Source organism: Condylura cristata, unplaced genomic scaffold (assembly GCF_000260355.1).
Source record: "Condylura cristata isolate star-nosed mole 26May11 unplaced genomic scaffold, ConCri1.0 scaffold00019, whole genome shotgun sequence".
Lineage (NCBI taxonomy): Eukaryota > Metazoa > Chordata > Mammalia > Eulipotyphla > Talpidae > Condylura > Condylura cristata.
This window is the reverse complement of record NW_004567120.1, coordinates 28,281,916-28,302,466: the sequence shown is the minus strand read 5'-3', so window position 1 is coordinate 28,302,466 and position 20,551 is coordinate 28,281,916. Positions and strand designations below refer to the sequence as shown.

Sequence of the window (20,551 nt, the reverse complement as noted above, 5' to 3'; positions counted from 1 at the left end):
TACCTTCTTTTTATTCACAAGAGATATACTTCCCAAGAGATGTCTTAATTGGGCTGTTGTTTGCCACTCTCTGGAAGAGTTAATGCCAAGCCACCTCAGAAATGATTGTCTATCTCTAAGCCCAGTTCACAAATGAGTGTATTCTGCTAATACACCTTTCCTTAGGCCAATTATTTGTTCCCACATTTGCAAATTTGGCTTCTCTTACACAATACTTTGCAGAAATCAGGTAGCTTTACAGGGAGGCTATGTTGTAGTCACTTCAAGTAGAGAATCATATTTAATGGGAAGTTCAGAAGTTTCATGGAGATGTAGTCACATATATTTTAAAAATAATATATTAAAGATAAAACGGTGGAATTTATATACATGAACTCCATTTCAGCAATCCTGTGAGATAGTTATTATTTCCTTTTTATAGATGAGAAAAATGAGGATCTCAAAACTATAGGCAGTAGTGTAAAAAGCAAGCATCTAGTAATGACATTGGTTGGCTTCCAAAGCAAGACTGACTGTTCACTCTTTCTGTCAATTATCACACACTAGCAAGTGTTGCCATTAACTCAGTGATTTTCTTTTGTCACTCTCAAACTTTTGGGCCTTTATTTCTTACAGGAAAATAAAAAAGTTAGATTGTATCACCAGTATTCTCTTTTTAAAAATTGCATTGAATCCCCCTTTTTCTTTGAAACCACATGTGATTTTTATACGTGAAATAACTAGTAAAATATCAGAACTATTCTTGTTCAAGGAACCTGTAGAGTCTGCTTATGTTTTTGTCAATAAAATGCCCGTCGTCCATATCTACGTGTGTAAATCCTGCTCCTTCCGAAAGACCATTCTCAGGAGCTACCTTCCATTTCAGTCTCGCCTGTCCTACTAGCTATAAGTAAACACATACTGTTCTGAAGATTTGCAATAGTTATAGTTTCTTATAACTGTATCATTTTATATCTTATAATTGTTAGTGTCAATGACTTAACTCCTGTGCTTGGCCATTCCTGGAGATCTCGAAGTCTCTCCTACTCATCTATGTATCCTCTCTGCATGTGGCAGAGAGGATACATAGATGAGTAAATTTGGGTCATGGTTAAAAAGTAGGTTGCATGTTAGATGCTAACGCTAACTGGTCATTTGGACTGTGTGAAAAAGTATGTTAATATTGTACTAGTGCTTATAAGGAATAACATATACATAGAATGTGAAATATCAATTTGGAGTTTTTATGCTGCAGGTCATCAGATCCATCCTAAACTATCCTAATAAAAAGTAAATTTATCACATCATACTAAATGAATGTCTCTGCTCTGCAGCTCTGTCTAGTTTTGGGAACTGAAATATTATCAGAGCTTGTCTTCATATTCTTTGCAATTATCTTTGATCTGTCTTAACTCTCTGTGCCAGTCTCATTTTCAGTCAAATTGTCTTCATGTATCAATACTGGCTGTGATATACCATTGTAACAGGGTGAGCTCTGGGAAAGGCGGAGGTTCCTGGTTCCCTCCTCCACCCGAGCCAGAATGTAGCTGAGCAGGCAGGAGAAGCTGGAGAGGAAACTGCAGTAGGAAGAAAGCAAGAGGGAGAGCCAGAAGGAAACTTGGGAGGCACAGGGAGCAGAGTGACAGGTAAAGGAACAGCGCTTGATGCTTGCTCCTGAACTGGTTGAAACAGATGTGAATGGCAGACCCATGGGAGGTTAACAGTGGCAGTCTTTACCTTGATTTTGATTTTGCTCTTTTCCTCCCAGACTTGTCTGACTGTTTCTGATGCTGTTCTGTGGGTCATATCCAAAAGGTACTTCTGACTGGTGGCAGGTTTTGGACCTTGCTTTGAGCCAACCCTGTTTGGCTGGACTTCTAATCATGAGGGGATGGGTAACTTTAGGTGCTGTATTTGGAGACAATATTCTTTGTCTGTCTGTATTGTGCACTAGATGTATTAAAGTTCCTTTTTATTGAAGGTCCTATATGTTTTGTCTTGCTGTGGTAGATAGCAGAACATATCTACTTCTGGGGTGCACTTGTCCCTACCTTGTAACACTATTTCCTATTTTTTTTTAAAGCAAGAGGTTTCCAACAACATTTTTGTATTTTGTTCTCATTGTCTAAGCTATGCATTCCTCAATAGACCAATGTGGTCTATTGATGGGATATATTGATTGATTTAAATCAGTTCAATGCCAATTCTTGAAGATGAACTATATGGAGAGGAAACTTTGCAATGGAGATGCAAATTAGTTTGGCTTCTCAGAAAAAGGAAATCTACTGTTACAATCCATCAGCCAAAGTCCTGATATACAATAATACATCTGATATTCATCAGAACAAAAATGTAAATCAGAAACATCTATGTTCCTTGTGGAAGTAGTCACGGGGTCACGCTTTCTACCACACTTTTGGGCACTTTTAGGGACCTGCTGAAATGTTGGTGTATTGATAAGGTCTAGAAATAAAGTCTATAGTTGAAGGTGCTCATAAAGAGACAAAGCAGTATCTTGAATGATAACTGCCTGGGGCAAAGGGATTAAAGTGTCTTCAGGCAATTCAGGGTTAATTCTTATCAAGAGGTGGGGGGACACTCACTTCCCCTGGTGATGAAGATCCTGTTCCATCCTTGACAAAGATGTGTCTGAATTTAGAAGCTCTGGGCCCCCAGCTTCATTAGCAACTAGTTTTCAGGGTGCTATTTGTTCCCAACCAATACCCTCTCTTTAACAGTAGATACTCTTTGAGGCCAGGAGTTCAACTTGCACTATAATTCAGTTAGTCACAGGATAAATTTCTGCATTTGATTTTTGTCACTCAGATCTGCAGTATACCTTACCATTTTTCATCAGGGCATATGTAGATTTCAAGTAATTTTTGTAACACTCAAGCAGAATTTTGATCACTAGCTCACTTTTTTCTTTTTCAAATTTGTCAAGTGATATTACAGAACACTAGTCCATCCCATTATATTCATTAGTTTGAGAAAAACATTCAAAAGTATATGCAAAGATTTTTTCTTTTCGAGTTTTCCTAAGTATATTTGATGGTGCTGCAGTAACCAGCAGAGTACAGGTTTCCTTTCAAATTAGTTTTCCTGTCAGTTGATGGCTTGTTTGCAGTGGAATCGCTAGGTCATATGTTAGGTCCCCTTTCCGTGATTTGCAGAACCTCCACACTGCTCTCCATAGTGGCTGGGCCAGTTTGCTTTCCCACCTGCAGTGAAGGGAGCTCCTTTTTCTTCATATCCTCACCAGCACTTGTTATTTCTAGATTTTATTTCCTTAATGTGGGACATTCACAATGGTATGAGGTGATCTCTTGTGGTTTTGATTGGAATTTCCCTGATAGAAGTGATGCTGAACATTTTTCCACTTGCCTGTTGGTTACCAGATCTTGGATATCATTCTCTTTGTTTGGGTGACCATTTCTTTTGCTGTACTAAAGCTTTTTAATTTAATGTAGTCCTGTTTATTTTCTCCTTTGTTTTCCTTTCTTCTGGTATACACACACACACACACAGTAGACTACTACTCAGCATCAAGAATGATAGAATTATGTCATTTGCAGCCACATGGATGGAGTTGGAAAGGATTATGCTGTGAAATAGTCAGTAGGCAAAAGAAAAATATTGAATGGTTTTACTTAGAGGTGGAACATAAAACTGAACAAAAGGTCAGGAAGAAAGACAGCTGGCAGCTGACTATAGATTTGAGGAAAACAGCAAAGGAGGGGAGGGAGAAAGGTTCAAAGGGGTGGGGGAGAGCCCAGAAGGCTATGGTGACAGTTGCCAGGTGCTATGGTGGGGGGAGAAATATAGGGACTATTCCTGAAGGGTGAACAGTGACATACAACAATAAATAAATATGTGTATTTATAAAAGTGCCTGATGGTGTTATTTTCTAGGTCTCATTGCTAGATGCCCCCATGAATTCTTTATTCTCCTTAGTAGTGGGAATAAAATCAATAACAACTTTAAATCTAATCAGATTAGAGTGGCGATTTCAGAAAGCCCAGAACCAATCCAAAAATATCATCCTTAAAACACTGTAGCTCTGAAACAACTCTTTGTACCAAAATCTATGTTATTCAGGATGAAAAAGAAAAGGAAGAGATTTAGTGATTTATAAATATATTCATTCACTCATTTATTATGGGAAACTGTCTCATGCAGCTATGGTGGCTGTCAACTCCCCACTGTCCACATTCAATTAGCTAGACATCACTCCAGTCTAGGCCTGGTAGCCAGGAGTCAGTGGAGTTGTCACACCTCAGTGGTGGCAGAAAACCCGGGCTACTTATCTTCTTGAGTTTGTCATGTAGTACTGTATTTTGGAAATCACTTTTAAGCAATTCATAGATTTTTGCCCTACCTACAGAAAGTGAAATGATAGTTTATGCACCTATATTTCTCCTAGGATTTATTTTGTTTCATTTTTTTCACATTTACATCTCAACTTCATATGGACCTTTTTTTTTGTGGGTATATTGTAAGTTGGGGGCCCATCTTATATCTGAACTATTTTAAAAGCTTTTCTTCACCTCATTAATTTGAGATGGTATAGCTCATGTTCCAGAGGCAGTAACTTGCGTCTTGGAAAAAAAAAATACAATGTACTTCGGCAAAATAATGCAGAGCATGTACATAAGTCTCTGAACTAAGCGACCGGAAGAGGGTCTAGGGGGTCAAAGTTACCTCAGTGATTAAGTCTAAAAGTTAGGTTTGGGATAAAGGGGAGAGGACTTGAGGCAGTGACAAAGCAAGGAAGCAGGGAAATGTGTCTAACAATGATTTCATTTGTAGAAATATTTGAAAGCCTACAGGAAATTAAAAGATTACTTTCAATGAATATTTTGATAATACAACATAACCATCATTGCGCTAGGCTTTTTAAAGTACAAGGCGTACAGAAGACAGCAAAAGTTAGTATAATTTCGCTTTTCAACTCTGAGTTTGTGATTTTATTTCATGGTCTTCCATTTTATGACAGTTTATGATTATAATAATCATGTAGCTAATGTTCTGTAATTCAATTACTACACTGTTGTGAACATTGAACAATTATGCATCAGATCTGAAGAACAGTGGAACAAACCACGATCTTCCTATTTCAGCTAGTTATAGCCTATTGAATTTTAAAATGCGTTGCCATTTGTACAAAAAGTGATGTTGGCATAGAATTGCAACAATTAACTCTGTGACTAAAGCTTGCTCTTGATGGTAGCAGGACGCACAATGATGAAATTATAGAACAAATGAAGATACCTGTCTTGTCAGCGCTCAACATGTTTTTAAAAACTATTGTCTTTGTAAGGTAAAATTATATCTCCTAGACTCTATGTACCCTTGTTGTAACATGCATGTAAACTCCATACTTAATCGATGGTTCAGACTTAATCAATGGTTCGTTGTAGTCTACAATAAAACATTCTCCACTCGGACATGTGGTTGTGAGAGAGGTTACTCTCCCTCTTAATTTATTTATTTTTTCCTGGATAAAGTAATGTTCATTTTAAATGAGCTTGTGATGAAAGCATTAGGTTTTTAAGATTTATTTATTTGTGCATACAGAACTGGGGTACAGACCAGAGGTGCAGGGGGTGAAAGGATTCATCAGAGACAGAGTGGGGAACAGAACAGGCAGATCTACTAAAATACACTGCTCAGAGGAGCAGCAGATGGGTCAGGAGAGGTCTGACACACCATGTGAGTCAGCTCCCTGGCTGGGGATTGAACTCGTGCTTCAGTGGCTTCTGAGAGCTTCATAGTGTGGTGCTTTAACCAGTTGTGCTACCAGAGAGAGCCCCTACAAACGTTATATCCTAATGTGCTTTTGTGTGAGTCTGCAGAATAAAAAAAAATGTTTTCTTCATTTCACTAGATATTTATTAGGAAAATACAATAAATTCATTATAAGTGCTTGTATTTTGTATGCTATTTTTCCCTATCCACTAGGTGTTTAGGTTGTGTGAGTGTGTGTGTGTGTGTGTTTAGAACTATTGAATTACTCTAAATATATAAGTACAGTTTTATTCTAAAAAGTGAGCAAATAACAATTTTCCATGAAAGATGATTTGTTCTTGTTAGTCCAGAAGCAAAAGTTGTCCTGAGTCAAAGTTAAGCCAACTTGTAAAAGAAAATGGGTAACTCATTAAAATGCATCACTTTAATGATGGACTTCTATTTTTATGGATTTTAGAATTATAGTTATACTTCTTTATAACAACCAAAGCACCAAGCACAAAGCTAGGTACACAACAAATATTCATTCACTTCTTATTGATTTATTGTAGGATAAATATGTATTAGGTGCTTATTGGGTTATTATCAGGAAGCTGGGAATAGATAAAAGCATTATGTAACAGGTATAAGTGCAACTCAATAAAATTTATCATTACGGTAACAGTACTCCTGGTAGAATATTACAGAAAAGAAAAGGTCAATTTTTATCTTCTCTCTATGTAACCTGATGCCTTGATTTTTTAAAAAAATATTGTACCATTGATAATTTAAAAGAACCATGTGTCATATGGCAGAATTTAAAGCTACCATCATAATGGCTTCATTAGTGATACTATCTGACCTCTTGTTTGAGTGGTCATGAGTTATTGTTACAATGCCTGTGTTGTGTTTGAAAGGGCTATTATATAATGCTTCACTGATGTTTTAATGGGAGCTTATGAAGCCACTTCAGGGAAAGTTACTTAAATTCATATGTAACCATGGTTCATTAGTCATTGAAACATGTAACTTCTCAGTCATTCTGGAGTCCCGAGTCTTCTAAAAGCCAGGCTAATTGGAAGATTGATGTACTAGAATACTTATAACTAAATGCACATTATTTAAAAATTTAAATCAATATTCATATTTAAAAATAAACAAGGGTAATGTGTGGGAGCATAAGAAGAAATTTCTGAGGTAATAAAATTAGGCTTATTAGACCAAAACTAAAAAAAAAAATGCATGTTACACTGAAATCTTATCTGAACTGTGTAAAGGAGTAATACTTGTTTTATCACTTGCTCTGTATTGCTTAATTTTATGAGATGAAAACATTAAACATGTATTTTACTTTTGTAACTAAGGTGGTTGTTTCACTTCTATCAGATTCTATTTCTAGTCTAGGAGTCTTTAGTAATCTTTTGGTTAATAGTACTCATTACTTAATGACTATGACTATTCTATAAATGCTAATCACGTCATTATATTGCACTTTCCTTCTTATATGTACAAATATTTTATACTCTAAATATTCTATTTTGTGGCCTAAAAGTCAATCACTGTGTTCAATAGCAAAGATTACTTATCTTTATTATTGAGGATTTAATGTGGAATTTAAAAATATCTGTTCAATGGATATTTTACAAAAGCCACATATGTTTTGATCCTGATAATGTATCTTAATATTTAGAAATAGAAGTAACATTATTCTCTTTATTGAGTATGCAGTTTACCAAGACAGAGAGATAGCTGAACACTAAGAAAATTATGTAGTGACATAATGGAAGTCTCCTTGAATGCTGCTGAAATCCTTTCTTATATTATTTAATTCATATGTTCATTTTTCAAAAAAAATTATTGAGCACATAAGCTTTCCAGTGCCTTTGCAAAGCTTCTGTGGAGGTAATAGTCAAGTGGAATAGAAAGTGACAAAACAAAATAAAGACGTATATAGATAGTATTTTAGATGGTGATAATTGCAATACAGAGAGAATAATGAGGACATGAAGTGAAATTAACGGCTGTTTTCAGTATATATTGGTTCACATAAATCTTTGATAACAGGGTGACATTTGAGCAGAGAGTTGAAGAAAAAGATACCTTTCAAGTTTTAAGGTTTTTCTTTTCTCCCCAAGCACAGTCCAAATCATCACTTCAAAACATCTCCTATATTTTCAAGTTTACTCTCTTAATGGTCTACAGAAGCCAGTAACCAGAAAGAAATTTCACAGTTCTGTCAGTGAAAATTTTTCTATGTTGTCTAAAACTACCTTTTCTATACAAAGTCACCATAACTCACCATCTGCAAATTTTTTTAATAATTATGAGGTTTTCTTTCTGGATAATTTTTTTATATTAAAACATATTACATAATGGAGCCATACAATGTATTGCATAAAATATCATTGTGTCTTTGCCTATTTTCTAGTTAGGTTGTTGCTTTTTATAACTTTTACATGGGTAAAATTTAGTGAGGGAGATAAACTTCACATAACATAAAATAAATCATTTTGAAATGTACTTTAGATTGGTATATACTGCATTCACAATGGTGTTCCACTACTTCTTCTATCTAGTTATGAAGCATTTTCATCTACTGAAATTAAACCCCCTAATTATTAAAGAACATATCAAATTCCCTTCTCTCTTCAACACATACAAACTTTCAATTTTCTGTCTCTAAAGATTACATATTCTGAAAACCTCGTATCATTGGAATGTTTATTAACATGTCAGTGGAATTGTTGATTAATATATTTTTGCTTTGATGAATCAACAAACTGTTTCCCACAGCAGCTTAACCATTTCATATTCTCATGAATGATAAAAAGGGTTCTAATTCTTCCACATCTTAAGCACATTTCCAGGCTTCAAACTATACTATAGAGACATAATAATTAAAACAACATGGTATTGGAAACACACACACACACACACACACACACAGACCAATGGAATAGAATTGAGAGTTCAGAAATAAAATCACATATGTATGGTGAAAATAATAGGTGAAAAGAAGAAATTGTATACACTGGAACAAGGATATTCTCTTCAATAATTGGTGCTTGGACAATTGGACTGCTGCATACAAATAATAAAACTAGGCCATTATCTTACACCATGTGTGAAAATCACTCAAAAATGGATATAAAATTGGATGCAAGGCCTAAAACAATAAAATACATAGAGGAATATATAGGGGAAACACTCTATGACATAAACCTCAGAAATATATTTGTGGACTCATCTCTAGGAGCAAGGAAAATAAAGGAGAAAATACCTGGGTCTCTACAAACTAAAAAGCTCTGTACAGCAAAAGAAACATATTTCTATGAAAAATTAAATCATAACTCATGTTAGGAATTAAAACTGCATTGTGCCTGGATATGAATTTTTGAAATTGATGTCTCTGTGATACCTAATTATCCTCTACTTATGTACATCTCCCCATTGCCTTAGTTCATATATATAGTGTCTTACAATTTTTTTTTTTTTAATTTTGGCCCACCTATTTCTATTAGTATTTGCAGGGTGCCATATCAATGTACCAGTGTGGCTTAAGCAATAGAAGTATATTTGCTCACAGTCCTGGAGACTGGAAGTCTGTGATGAAGGTGTTAACATGGTCAATTTGGGTGAGGACACGCTTTATGGTTTGCAGATAACTGCCATTTTGTTGTGTCCTTACATGTCACATAGAGAACAGGACCTTCTATGTCCAGTAATCCCCATGGTGAGGTCCTGCTTCAATTACTTGAATCTATTTTCTCAAGTCCTGATCTCCAAGTGGCATCACACTTTCACCCTGGGGATATCAACATGAATTTAAGTGGCTATTAATATTCAGTTCACAATAGTATTTAATAGTCTATACACAGTAGTATTTAATAGTCTATGTAACATTGCATTTATGATTACTTGTTACTATAGAAACACATCTATATTTTGATTTTGTATCTATCTAAAATACTTTTTAAAAACAATATTCAAATATAGTTAAAGATTTTAACTGTATACTGTTTTGTTTTTTCTAAATATATAATATTATCATCTGTTGAGAAATAGCACATTAGTTCTTTCCAATTCCTTTGCTGTTATTCCATATCTTTCCTATTGCTTTTGCAAGCAATGTTTTAGAGAAGCTATAATAACTGCAGCTCTTTCATTTTCTTTATTAAGAGTATTTGGAAGTTCTATCCAAAAATAGATGTGTTTGAAATGGATAAAATAATTTGATGTAAGACCTAAAACTATAAAATATATAGACGAAAACATGAACAAAATTTTCCAAGATATCTGTAAGAGATTTCTTTGTGGCACATCTCCAGCAGTAAGGGAAACAAAAGAGAATGTAAACAGTTGAGTTGACACAAAATAAACTTTAAAAGTCTGCACAGGTTAAGAATCTATCACTGAAACAAAAGGATACCCTAATAGTTGGTAGAGAATTGTTGTACACCATACATCTGGCAATGAGTTGATATTAAAAAGGGTGGAAGAGTTAATAGGTACCTCCCCAAAGAACACATAGAGTTAGCAGTCATATAAAAAATATTCAGTGTCAGGAAAATGCAAATCTAGTCCATAATCCCATAGCATAGAACCTCATGCCGGTGAGAATGGCCCATAAAACAAAGGCTAGGAACAAGTGCTGGTGAGGATGTTGAGAAAATGGAATTCCTTTATACTTTTGGTGGAAATATAGACAGTTCCCTCCTCCATGCAAAGCCATTTTATTGTTTCTCATCTACCCAAATTCTACAAAGACATTAACTGATTCTTTTACAATAGTTGCAGCAGTATTTACAGTAGCCAAGCAATGGAAACAATCTAGGTAAATGGATACAGATAAGTGGTTCAGAGATTGGGGCATATATTTACAATGGAAGCCTACTCCTGAATTTAAAAAAAAAAAAAAGATAAAAAGATATTCTCTTGCTTTTTGTAGCAATCTGGATGGAGCTAGAGAGGTTATATTAAGTGAAATAAATCAGAAGGAGAAATACAAATACCAGGTGGTGTCACTTACATGTGGAATACAGAGAAGCCAAACAAAAGGCCATATCAATCCAAACAAGCAACAAAGCCTAGAAAGATGACTCTAGATTTGAAGCCACTATGGGGGGGTGGGGAGGGTCAACAAAGTGAGGATGGAACACAACGGACTGTAGTCGTGGACCGCATTATTTGGAGGTTGGTGCCATGTGGTTTCATCTGCACGGGGGACCCTATGCCGCTAAAATACAAACCACACAAATCAGTGTTACCTCCATAGAGAAAAACAAAGTCAGAAACAAGTTTTATAATCTTACTAATTCTATCTTGTAATGCCTGCTGTAAATTTTTATATTGTTTATACTATCTCATAAAAAAATGTGTCCCTATATCTCTGTTCTCTAGGATATTCTTTAAGACCATAATTATATGTTTTATAAATATCTGGTAGAATTCAATTATGACAATTAAGCCTGAAATTCAGTTGTGGGAAAATACATTGGCTACAGCTGTGCTATTTCCTTTTGTTTATACTTTCTATCTTTTAAATTGAGGTAATATTTCTTTATCGTAATTTCTATTATTTGAGGAACATATTCACACCTGCCATCAAAACACCATTACCCATTACACAAACCTTCCCCCATCTGATCCCACTCCCTCCCCCACCCTATTAGCCTCAACCTATTTGGTGGTAAGATAGCCTCAGTTTACGCTGACTATTGCGTGCTTGAAATCTAATATAAGCAATTTTCTAAGTCTTTGGCTCTTTTTTTTTTTAAGTTAAAACTGTATCTTAATATTATAACTACTTTTGAGCCAGGGATGTTCATTGTGTGTGCGCATTGTATATTACAACTGAGTGTACATGCACTATTGTAGCTGTGATACTATAGATAATACTTAGCAAGTGTTGATTACAGAGTTATAGTATAATGGCTATATTTTATTATTATAGATATTAAGGTACATTGTTACATACTTGGATGTACAGTGTTAGATTTATAGTACTACTGCCACAGAGTGTTAGAGCAATGGTTACAGTGTTGAAATTATAGTTGTGTAATTGTATTATACTAATGATTATACACATTTAATTATATTTATAATCTTTTTTTGTAATTACAAAGTTATAGCACTATTGTACTTCTACCTTATAGTATAGTGCTAGATTTACAGAATAAGGTTATAATATACTATTATTTTTATAGGGACTGTGCTTGTGTTATACTTTTAGTGATATTGTACAGAGTTATATAGTTATGGTGGTAATGATATATTTTTTCATAGTTAAAAATACATTATCACTATAATTATAATACTAGTTTTATAATTACCATGGGTCTACTATAATGGTAGTATTATAGTTATAATTGTAGCACTATAGTACTATAATTATAGTATTATGGCTAGAATTAAATTTTTGGATTAGTTTTATTGTTATAATTATGACTTGTGATATAAAGGATTTACTTATATAATAAAGGATGTGTATATATATATAATCTGTAAATATATATAACTAGCTGTACTTATACATATAGCTATTAAAAGTTTATCACTTCCAGTTTAGATTTTCATTGTTAAATATTTATTGTTATAGAGTTATAACATTTTAGTTATATGTTTACAGAGATAGTTATAGTAGTGCTGTATCTATTATGCTGTGCTTATAGAGTTCTATAAATATGTTAGTATTATAGTTCTAGTATTATAGTTATCACAATGATAAATTTCAACTATATCATTATGATATAGTTATACTGCTATAGTTATAATTAGTTTTATGATTATACTGATAGCCCGATGGTTGTAGTGATGGTTTGATTATAGTTAAAATGTTATGGTTATAATTATATTGTTATATGCATTTATTAATACTATCTAATTTTTTATTTTACTTATGGGACTATAGTTTTAATGTCATAAAATTATTGAGTTGTAGTTTTTTTTTATAGTGGTACATAATAATAGCTTGAATAATATACAGTTTCAATTAGACTAAATAGTCTTAATATTTTAGTGCTTTTGGTTTTGTTATAGTTGTGATATTATGATTATAGTTGTACTATTATTATTAGATTTTTGTGTTATGGTATAGGGTTATAGTAAATGCATTAAATATTTTCCTATAATTATAAAAATATTGTTATTGTTTTATCATGAGTTTTATTTATAGGAATATAGTTATTTCTAGAATACTCAATACTAGCTATAGTGATATGTATTTACCATGCTATAGTTAGAAATATGTTGCTGTTATGATATTTTAATCACTATTATGCTATAATTATTGCAGTGATATCATTACAAGTGCTGCGCTTTAGTTATTTTTACAGTATTAGATTTGTTAGTGTTAGTGGGCTATTGTATAACTATAGATATAGAAGTATTTTGATGATTAATGTGCTGTAGTTATAGTGATACATTACAGTTGTAATGTTAACTTTAACTGTAGCACTGATGTAAGTTTATCATTATGAGTATAGAACTATAGGTAAAAATCTAATAGAACATTAAAACTATGTGTTAGTCTTGAAATTATATATTATTGAAATATTATTGTCAGCATTGTACTAATATTTTTTTGGCCATAGTGTATGTAGCGAATTATGTTACAGGTATATTTAATTTTAGTAGGGGTGTTTCAGTAGTAAATGATATTGTGATAAGCTGACAGTCATACTGACATAATGATGGATATAGTGCTATTGATACAATGTATTAGTGTAATAACATTTAGTGTTATATTTATGGTGTTATACTAATAGTCATATATATTGTATCATAGTTATTTTATATTGCAGGCATAATTATCTTAGTGTTAATAGTTTTAGTTGTAACAGTACTGAGAGTGATAATGTTATTGTTATGGTGATAGATCTCTGCTATTATGATAGATGTAAGGGTGTAGTTTTAATGTGTTGTAACTATATTTACAGAGTGATATATTTCCAAGATCAAAGTTAGACTATAGAGAAATAGGTAGAAAAACAAAGTTAGTTTTATAGTGTCATAGTTTCCGTTATATGTCATAGTTCTACTTATAGTGCAACATCATCAAGTTGTCATTTTAATTATAGATTTATAAAGCAATAGTTATTTTATTCTCATGACACTATAACTGCAATATAGTACTATATTGCTTTGTTAAAATTTATACTGCTAGGGTAATAATTATAGTTATTGCTATCATATTGTTTGTATTATGTTTAACTCCTAACTTATGTATATTGTATAGAGTCATATGTTTAATTATAATGTACTTATCCTAGGTATAGAGTCTTCATTCTAGGTATGGGATCATAGATGTAGTTATTATTTTATAATGAAGATAACTTTTTACAGTCATTTCATATTGTGATAGTATTATCCAGTGATAGAGATATAGTTATAGTTACTGTAGTTCTAGAGTTATAGTGCTAGTATTTTGTGGTATTTGTATATAGTTTGTATTATAATAATAGTGCTATGGTTATTGTAATAGCAGATTGATTTTTCATAGGTTCATGGTTAGATAGGTTCATTTGAAGTTGTGGTCAAAGTTTCAGGTTCATTGTTTTATATATATTATAATGAATTTTTATAATAATAAAATATATTTACATTTAAAGTTTAAGATTTATTGTTCTTGTCAATCTGTTATCAGTATAGTGTTATAATTATCAACATACTGTTATCTTTGTCTTGCAGTTTTATAGCTTCCTCATAATTTCACGGACACACACACATATATACATAGACACTCATAAATGCACATTCAAAATTTGTAAAACTCAAAATAAGAATTTACTCATCTCTTTTATTAAATATTACTTTTACTGCAATAACATTTCTCTTCTCTCACATAATATATATTCTCTCACATAATACATATTCTAAAAATTAAATATTATGTCATGGATGCAGGTTATAGTAGAAGTATATATTATTATTATATAATATATTATTCATATATTGTGCCCACATTATGTACATTATAGTCATAGAATAATAGTCATACTACTAGTGTTTATGCAATAAATAACAATATCTGAAAATATTTTGGTGTATACATTCCCCACCTGCCGTGTTTTTTGGAGTTTCTACATGTATGGGTTAAAAACCATACATTTTAAATCTTCATTGAGCCATAGTCATATAACTTATATGTATGTATATATATATATAGTCATATGATTTATATATGTATAAAGCTTCCCACTATATTTTAAGTCAGTTATTTGCAGATATTTTTACTACAGTTTATTTGTATGCTATATGTAAGGTCCTGATATTTGTGTTTTCTCATTTTGAATGTTATTTGTTCCTTTATTATTAAAAAATTGCTTTTGCTGAGTGTTCAATCTTTGGCTAACATTTCCTACCCTTGATTTCTCAAATACATTACTCCATTTACAACTGGCATATTTAAAATAATTGCTTTTAAAAAGTCTGATGATAACCTAATTTTCTTTCATTGTAAGTTACTTGACTTTTACCTAGAAACCAAATTACATATTTTTTTTTTGGAGTCAATAATTTCAACAGAATATCCCATGGTATTGACAATTGTGGGTTTGAATGCTCTCAAGTATGTGTTTTCTCAGGTGTTCTCTTTTCAGTATGTGATTCAATTGCCTTAAATTAAAGTTTGATGATTTGTTTCGTCTCTTGCTTTGGTTTCTTCTTCAGGGAATCTTATACCTGTTGGCTCTTCTATGCCAACATTCACCCCTTGTTACTGTCTCTGGAGTTCTTACTAGTTTCTACAGTTTCATTTTTTATTATTATAAATACTCCTTTATTTACCTTTTTCCCCACTTAAAGTATTTAGACTATTTATACTTGGGATCCTTATTTAGAATTCCTTTTTGCAATGTATGCATGCGTATATGTATTGGCAATGGATTAGTTTTATTTCCATACTACTCAGGTGTTATAATTTTATCTATGTCTTTTATAATTGTCTTAATGATTTTGGGTCATCTTTCAATTGATGGCTATGATGATTATTCTGTGGACATACCTTTTTGAACATGCATCTTAGAAGGATTTTATATTGCGCTTCCTTGTCTCTGTATTTGATAACAACCTTTTCAGAAATTTAATTTTTCAACCTTTTGGGAGAAGACATAGAAAAAGGTAGTTTTGACTTTTTATTTTAGAAAAGAAACTTTTCTCTACTTCATATATTGCTAAAATACACTGCTATTTATTGATTTTGCTCCCTGCCCCCAACTTTTCATTTTTCTTTATTTATGATCTAATATATTAAGTGTATTCCATTGTTGCTCAATGACCATTAACATCCATCACCAGGATCTTTTTAATATTACACAATTCTTTGCCCATTTAAAAGTAAATCCTACTCCCCTTTCTTATCTCTTGGCAACCACCATTCTACAGTCTGTCTCTGGGACTTTGAGCACTCTGCATATTTCATATAAGTAGAGTCAAATTTGGTTTATCCTTTATAATTTTGCATATTAGCACTTTATATAATGAATGATTTGTAAATATTTGTTTCCTTTCCATGCTTCCTTTTTCACAGTGTTGGTAGTATGCTTTGACCTTTAGAATATTTTATGAGAAAAATATTCTAAAAGTATTAAAAATATTTTGACATTTAGAATATTCATGTATTTTCATTGCCTGTGATTTCGGTGTATATTGCTTTCGATAAGATTACCATCTTAACAATACACTTTCTTCCAATAAGCACTTAATAACTTTCTTTACTTTCTTTCTCTGTATCTTCTACTTATTTGAACAGTGTTTCTTAGTTTTTGGTGAATAGGTTTCTTACTCGTTCATCAGTTATTTCCAGTTACTTGATCCTTTTTAATGTGGTCATTAATGGATTATTTTCTTAATTTCTTTTCTAAATCAGTGTTTGCATACAAAAAGAAAAATGAAATTTTAAATTGATTTTTTTTTTATCCTGCCACTTTACTATACTTATTGTTTCTGGTAGTTACTTAAAGGATCTTTAAGAATATTCTATGTATATTATCATGCCATTAGCAATAAAGTGATACTTTTAATTCTTCTTTTCCAAGTTGGATTCTTCTTATATATTAATGGTTCTGGATAGGAATTTTAAAACTATGCTTAACAGTAGTATTAAGACTAGACTTTCTTGCCTTATTCCTGATTTTAGGGAGAAAGATTTCAGGTTTTTACCATAGAGTATGCTGTTACGTTTGGTTTTACCATATATAATATTTGGTATGTTGAAGTGTTTTATTATCAATTTATTGAATTTTTATCATAAGTGATTGCTGAAACTTGTCACATGATTTTAAGCATCTATTGGTATGATGTGATTTTCATGTTTTCTTTTGTTGATGTGTTAATTACATTACTTGATTTATATATATTGAACTATTCTTGTATCACTGGAATAAATCCTACCTGGTAATGATGCATGATTCTTTGAATTATACCTGGATTTGATTTGCCAAGACTTTTTTGAGGAGTTTTGAAACAATATCAATCGGAGATGGTAGTAGAATTTTATTTCTTATGTTCTGTCATTGTCTGATTTTGGGATCAGAGTAATGGTAGTATAACATTCCTTGGGTCTCTTCATCCTCTTTTGGGATTTGGGAGGAATCTGAGAAAGATACTATTTGAAATGAAATGCTGGTAGAATTCACTAGTAAAGTCATCTGTTCCTGATCTTTTTTTCTTGATATTACTGTTTCATTTTCCATATCATTTTTGTTCTCTTCAAGCTAATTATTTTTCCATTGGTAGGTTATATAATCTCCTACATATAAATATGCATAAGTCTTTTATTAGCCTTTATATCTGTGTTATTAGTTGTATGTCTTTTATTAGCCTTTCTATCTGTGTTATTAGTTGTATCTTCACCTCCTTGTTCTTTTTATTGGGGTTTTCTCTGATTTTTGCCCCTCGGTGACTCTCTGTAAGAATTTATCGATTTTGTTCTTTTTTTCCCCCTGTGAAGAGTCAGCTCTTAGTTTCATTGATATTTTTTATCAGCTTTTTAAATGTTAACCACACCTACAATTGATCTACCATAAAATTATTTCATGGTAATGTCTAAACCAATGTTGACCAAACGACTGGACACAATATCCTAACCCCAACGACAAAGTTGACATTTTTACTCTACATTTAAAAAGAGTGTCTTTACACCTGTATAGATATCCTCACTTTCCAACTTAAAATGCTTGGAAAAATAGAGCCAAGTAAAGCAAACACAGAAATGAAATGATAAATGATAGTGCAGAAATTATTGAAATAGAGCATAAACGAACACTGGAGAAATCAATGAAACCAAAAAGTCAATTATTTTAAAACTTTTAAAACAGTAGAGGGGATATTAGTACCAACCTTACAGACATAAATAAGGATTATAAATAAAAACTGTGAATAATCGTATCCTGTAGTCTAGGTAAACAGAATGTGTTGTATTCAAACAATACAAGAATCTTGAAGACAGTATACAAGTGAATGAAGTCAGATACAAATGGCTGATTTCTGTTATATATTTATAAGGAAAAGGCAGAGGAGTGAAATCCATAGAGAAAGATTACATATTAATGGAGTATAACATATAGGACTGGTGAGGATGATAGTTAAGGTATACAGGTTTCTTTTGAGGTAAAGAAAATATTTTAAAGTACACTTGTGATTTTTGTACATTATCAGTGAATATACTGAAATCATAGAAATATATGCTATAAATCGGCGAATGTATGTGAAATTCATGATCATAAAATTGTTAAAAACAATAAAACAAAGATAAGGGGGAAATAAAATAAAATGTGTTCTAAGTACCTCTAGAACTGTATTATGGGCATCTCACTCCAACTGAATATCCTCTGATTAGTTTCTCCCTTTAGCAAAGGAAAGGTTTTTGTGTGTGTGTTTTTGTGTGTGTGTGTTTTTTGTTTTTTGTTTTTTGTTTTTTTTAATCATCCCACAAGCAGAAGCTCAGATGGGCCTAGAAAGAAATTTTCTGGAAAGTACACAACTGGGCTTCTTTGCTTGGTTGTAATTCTAGACCTTTGCTTCAGTTCACAGACTTATAAAGACTGTCCTTAGGTGTGAGTAATTTTCCTCTGTCTTATGTCTAACCAAGCTAGGGCAACTGGTCACTCCGACTCCCTCCCATTGCTGTCCCTCTCATGGTCTCTGAAGGCAACCGTTGCCTTGGTTAGATTGTTACATAAGGGGCAGTCATCACCAACACTGCCTCACAGGCCATAGGCCAAGTCAAAGGAGACAAATTCATGGGCTGAGGATGGGGTGTCCTGTGGCTTGAGGACCACCTGCTAGCTTCACCTAAGTGACAACCTGAGAACTTTGGAATCCTGTCGCTTTAAAACTTCTGGAGCTGCCTGTTATCTTACAAAGAGGCCAAGTTTCTTTATTTTGCTGAAGTTCTAAGAGGTATGTTGCAGAAATGTTTAATCCATATGTGTTAGATTTTCCAGCTGTAATTTTTGACAATGGATCAGGATTCTGCAAAGCAGGTTTTTCTGGTGAGACTGTACCCCGTCATGTAATCAGCACTGCCGTGGGTCATCCTAAATTCCACCTGCCTTTATCAGAAATCAGTTATCACTTTTCCATGGGAGAAAAAGCCCTGTACACATATAAGGCTTTGCATTTGCACTACCCCATTGAGCGTGGATTAGTAACAGACTGGGATGACATGGAGACACTCTGGGAATATCTTTTTGAGAATGAGCTGGGAATAAAGCCCTATCAACAGCCTGTGCTCATGACTGAGCCCTCCTTGAACCCAAGAGAGACTAGAGAGAAGATGGTAGAAGTAATGTTTGAGAACTTCAATGTGCCTGCCTTCTATCTTGCCAACCATGCTGTGGTAGCGCTCTATGCCTCTGCCTCTGTCACCGGCCTGGTTTTAGATAGTGGTTATGGGATAACTTGCAGTGTCCCTGTCTATGAGGGATACTCCCTGCCTCGTGCTGTCACCAAGCTCTACGTGGCGGGGAAAGATATCACAGAACACCTTACCAGGCTCCTCCTCATTAGCAGGAATATCTTCCCTTGCATACTCGACAAGACCTTAGTGGAGGACATCAAAGAAAATCTGTGCTATGTAGCCTTGGAACCAGAGAAGGAGATGTGTAAGAGATCAGAGGAGATACAAAAACAGTACCGGCTGCCAGATGGGAATGTCATTCATATTGGGCACCAGCTACACCAGGCACCTGAGGTGCTCTTTGCTCCAGACGGGCTGGGCAGTCACAGCATGGGTCTCTCAAAAATGATCCATAGCAGCATTATGAAGTGTGACACTGATATCCAGCAGAATCTTTTTGCAGAAATTGTGCTCTCTGGGGGCACCACTCTCTTTCCTGGGCTTGAAGAAAGACTCATGAAAGAACTGGAGCAGATGGCTTCCCGAGGAACTCCCATCAAGATCACGGCTTCTCCTAATAGAAGTTTCTCTTCATGGATAGGGGCATCCATGGTGACCTCTCTTAGCAGTTTCAAACAAATGTGGATCACTTCCGTAGACTTCAAGGAATTTGGGACATATGTTGTTCAACGAAAATGTTTTTAAAAAATCCAGCACACAAGGGACATCTTGAAATGTCATCTCATAGTAGAAGTGGTGGAAGGTGCCATCCTCCCTTGGGCTTCAGTGTGGTGTTTGATAAAAGTGATGTGTCAGCTTGGGTTTTGTTTCATTCTTGCTGCCAACAGAGTAGTTTCTGATCTTGGTAGTGACTTTTTTTTTAAGATTTATTTATTTATGCATACAGAACTGGGGTACAGGCCAGAGGTGCAGGGGCAGTGAGAGGATTTACTAGAGACAGAGTGAGGAGGAGAACAGGCAGATCAACGAAGTACACTGCTGAGG

The 20,551-nt window shown here is 33.4% G+C and overlaps 1 protein-coding gene across 1 annotated transcript; it reads left to right on the top strand.

Moving 5' to 3' along the window:
* The first annotated feature begins 19,120 nt into the window (after positions 1 to 19,120).
* Positions 19,121 to 20,251, top strand: ACTRT1 (actin-related protein T1). Its single transcript, XM_004685784.1, has one exon. The coding sequence runs from the start codon at positions 19,121 to 19,123 to the stop codon at positions 20,249 to 20,251; it is 1,131 nt and encodes a 376-aa protein (XP_004685841.1).
* Positions 20,252 to 20,551: the final 300 nt, after the last annotated feature.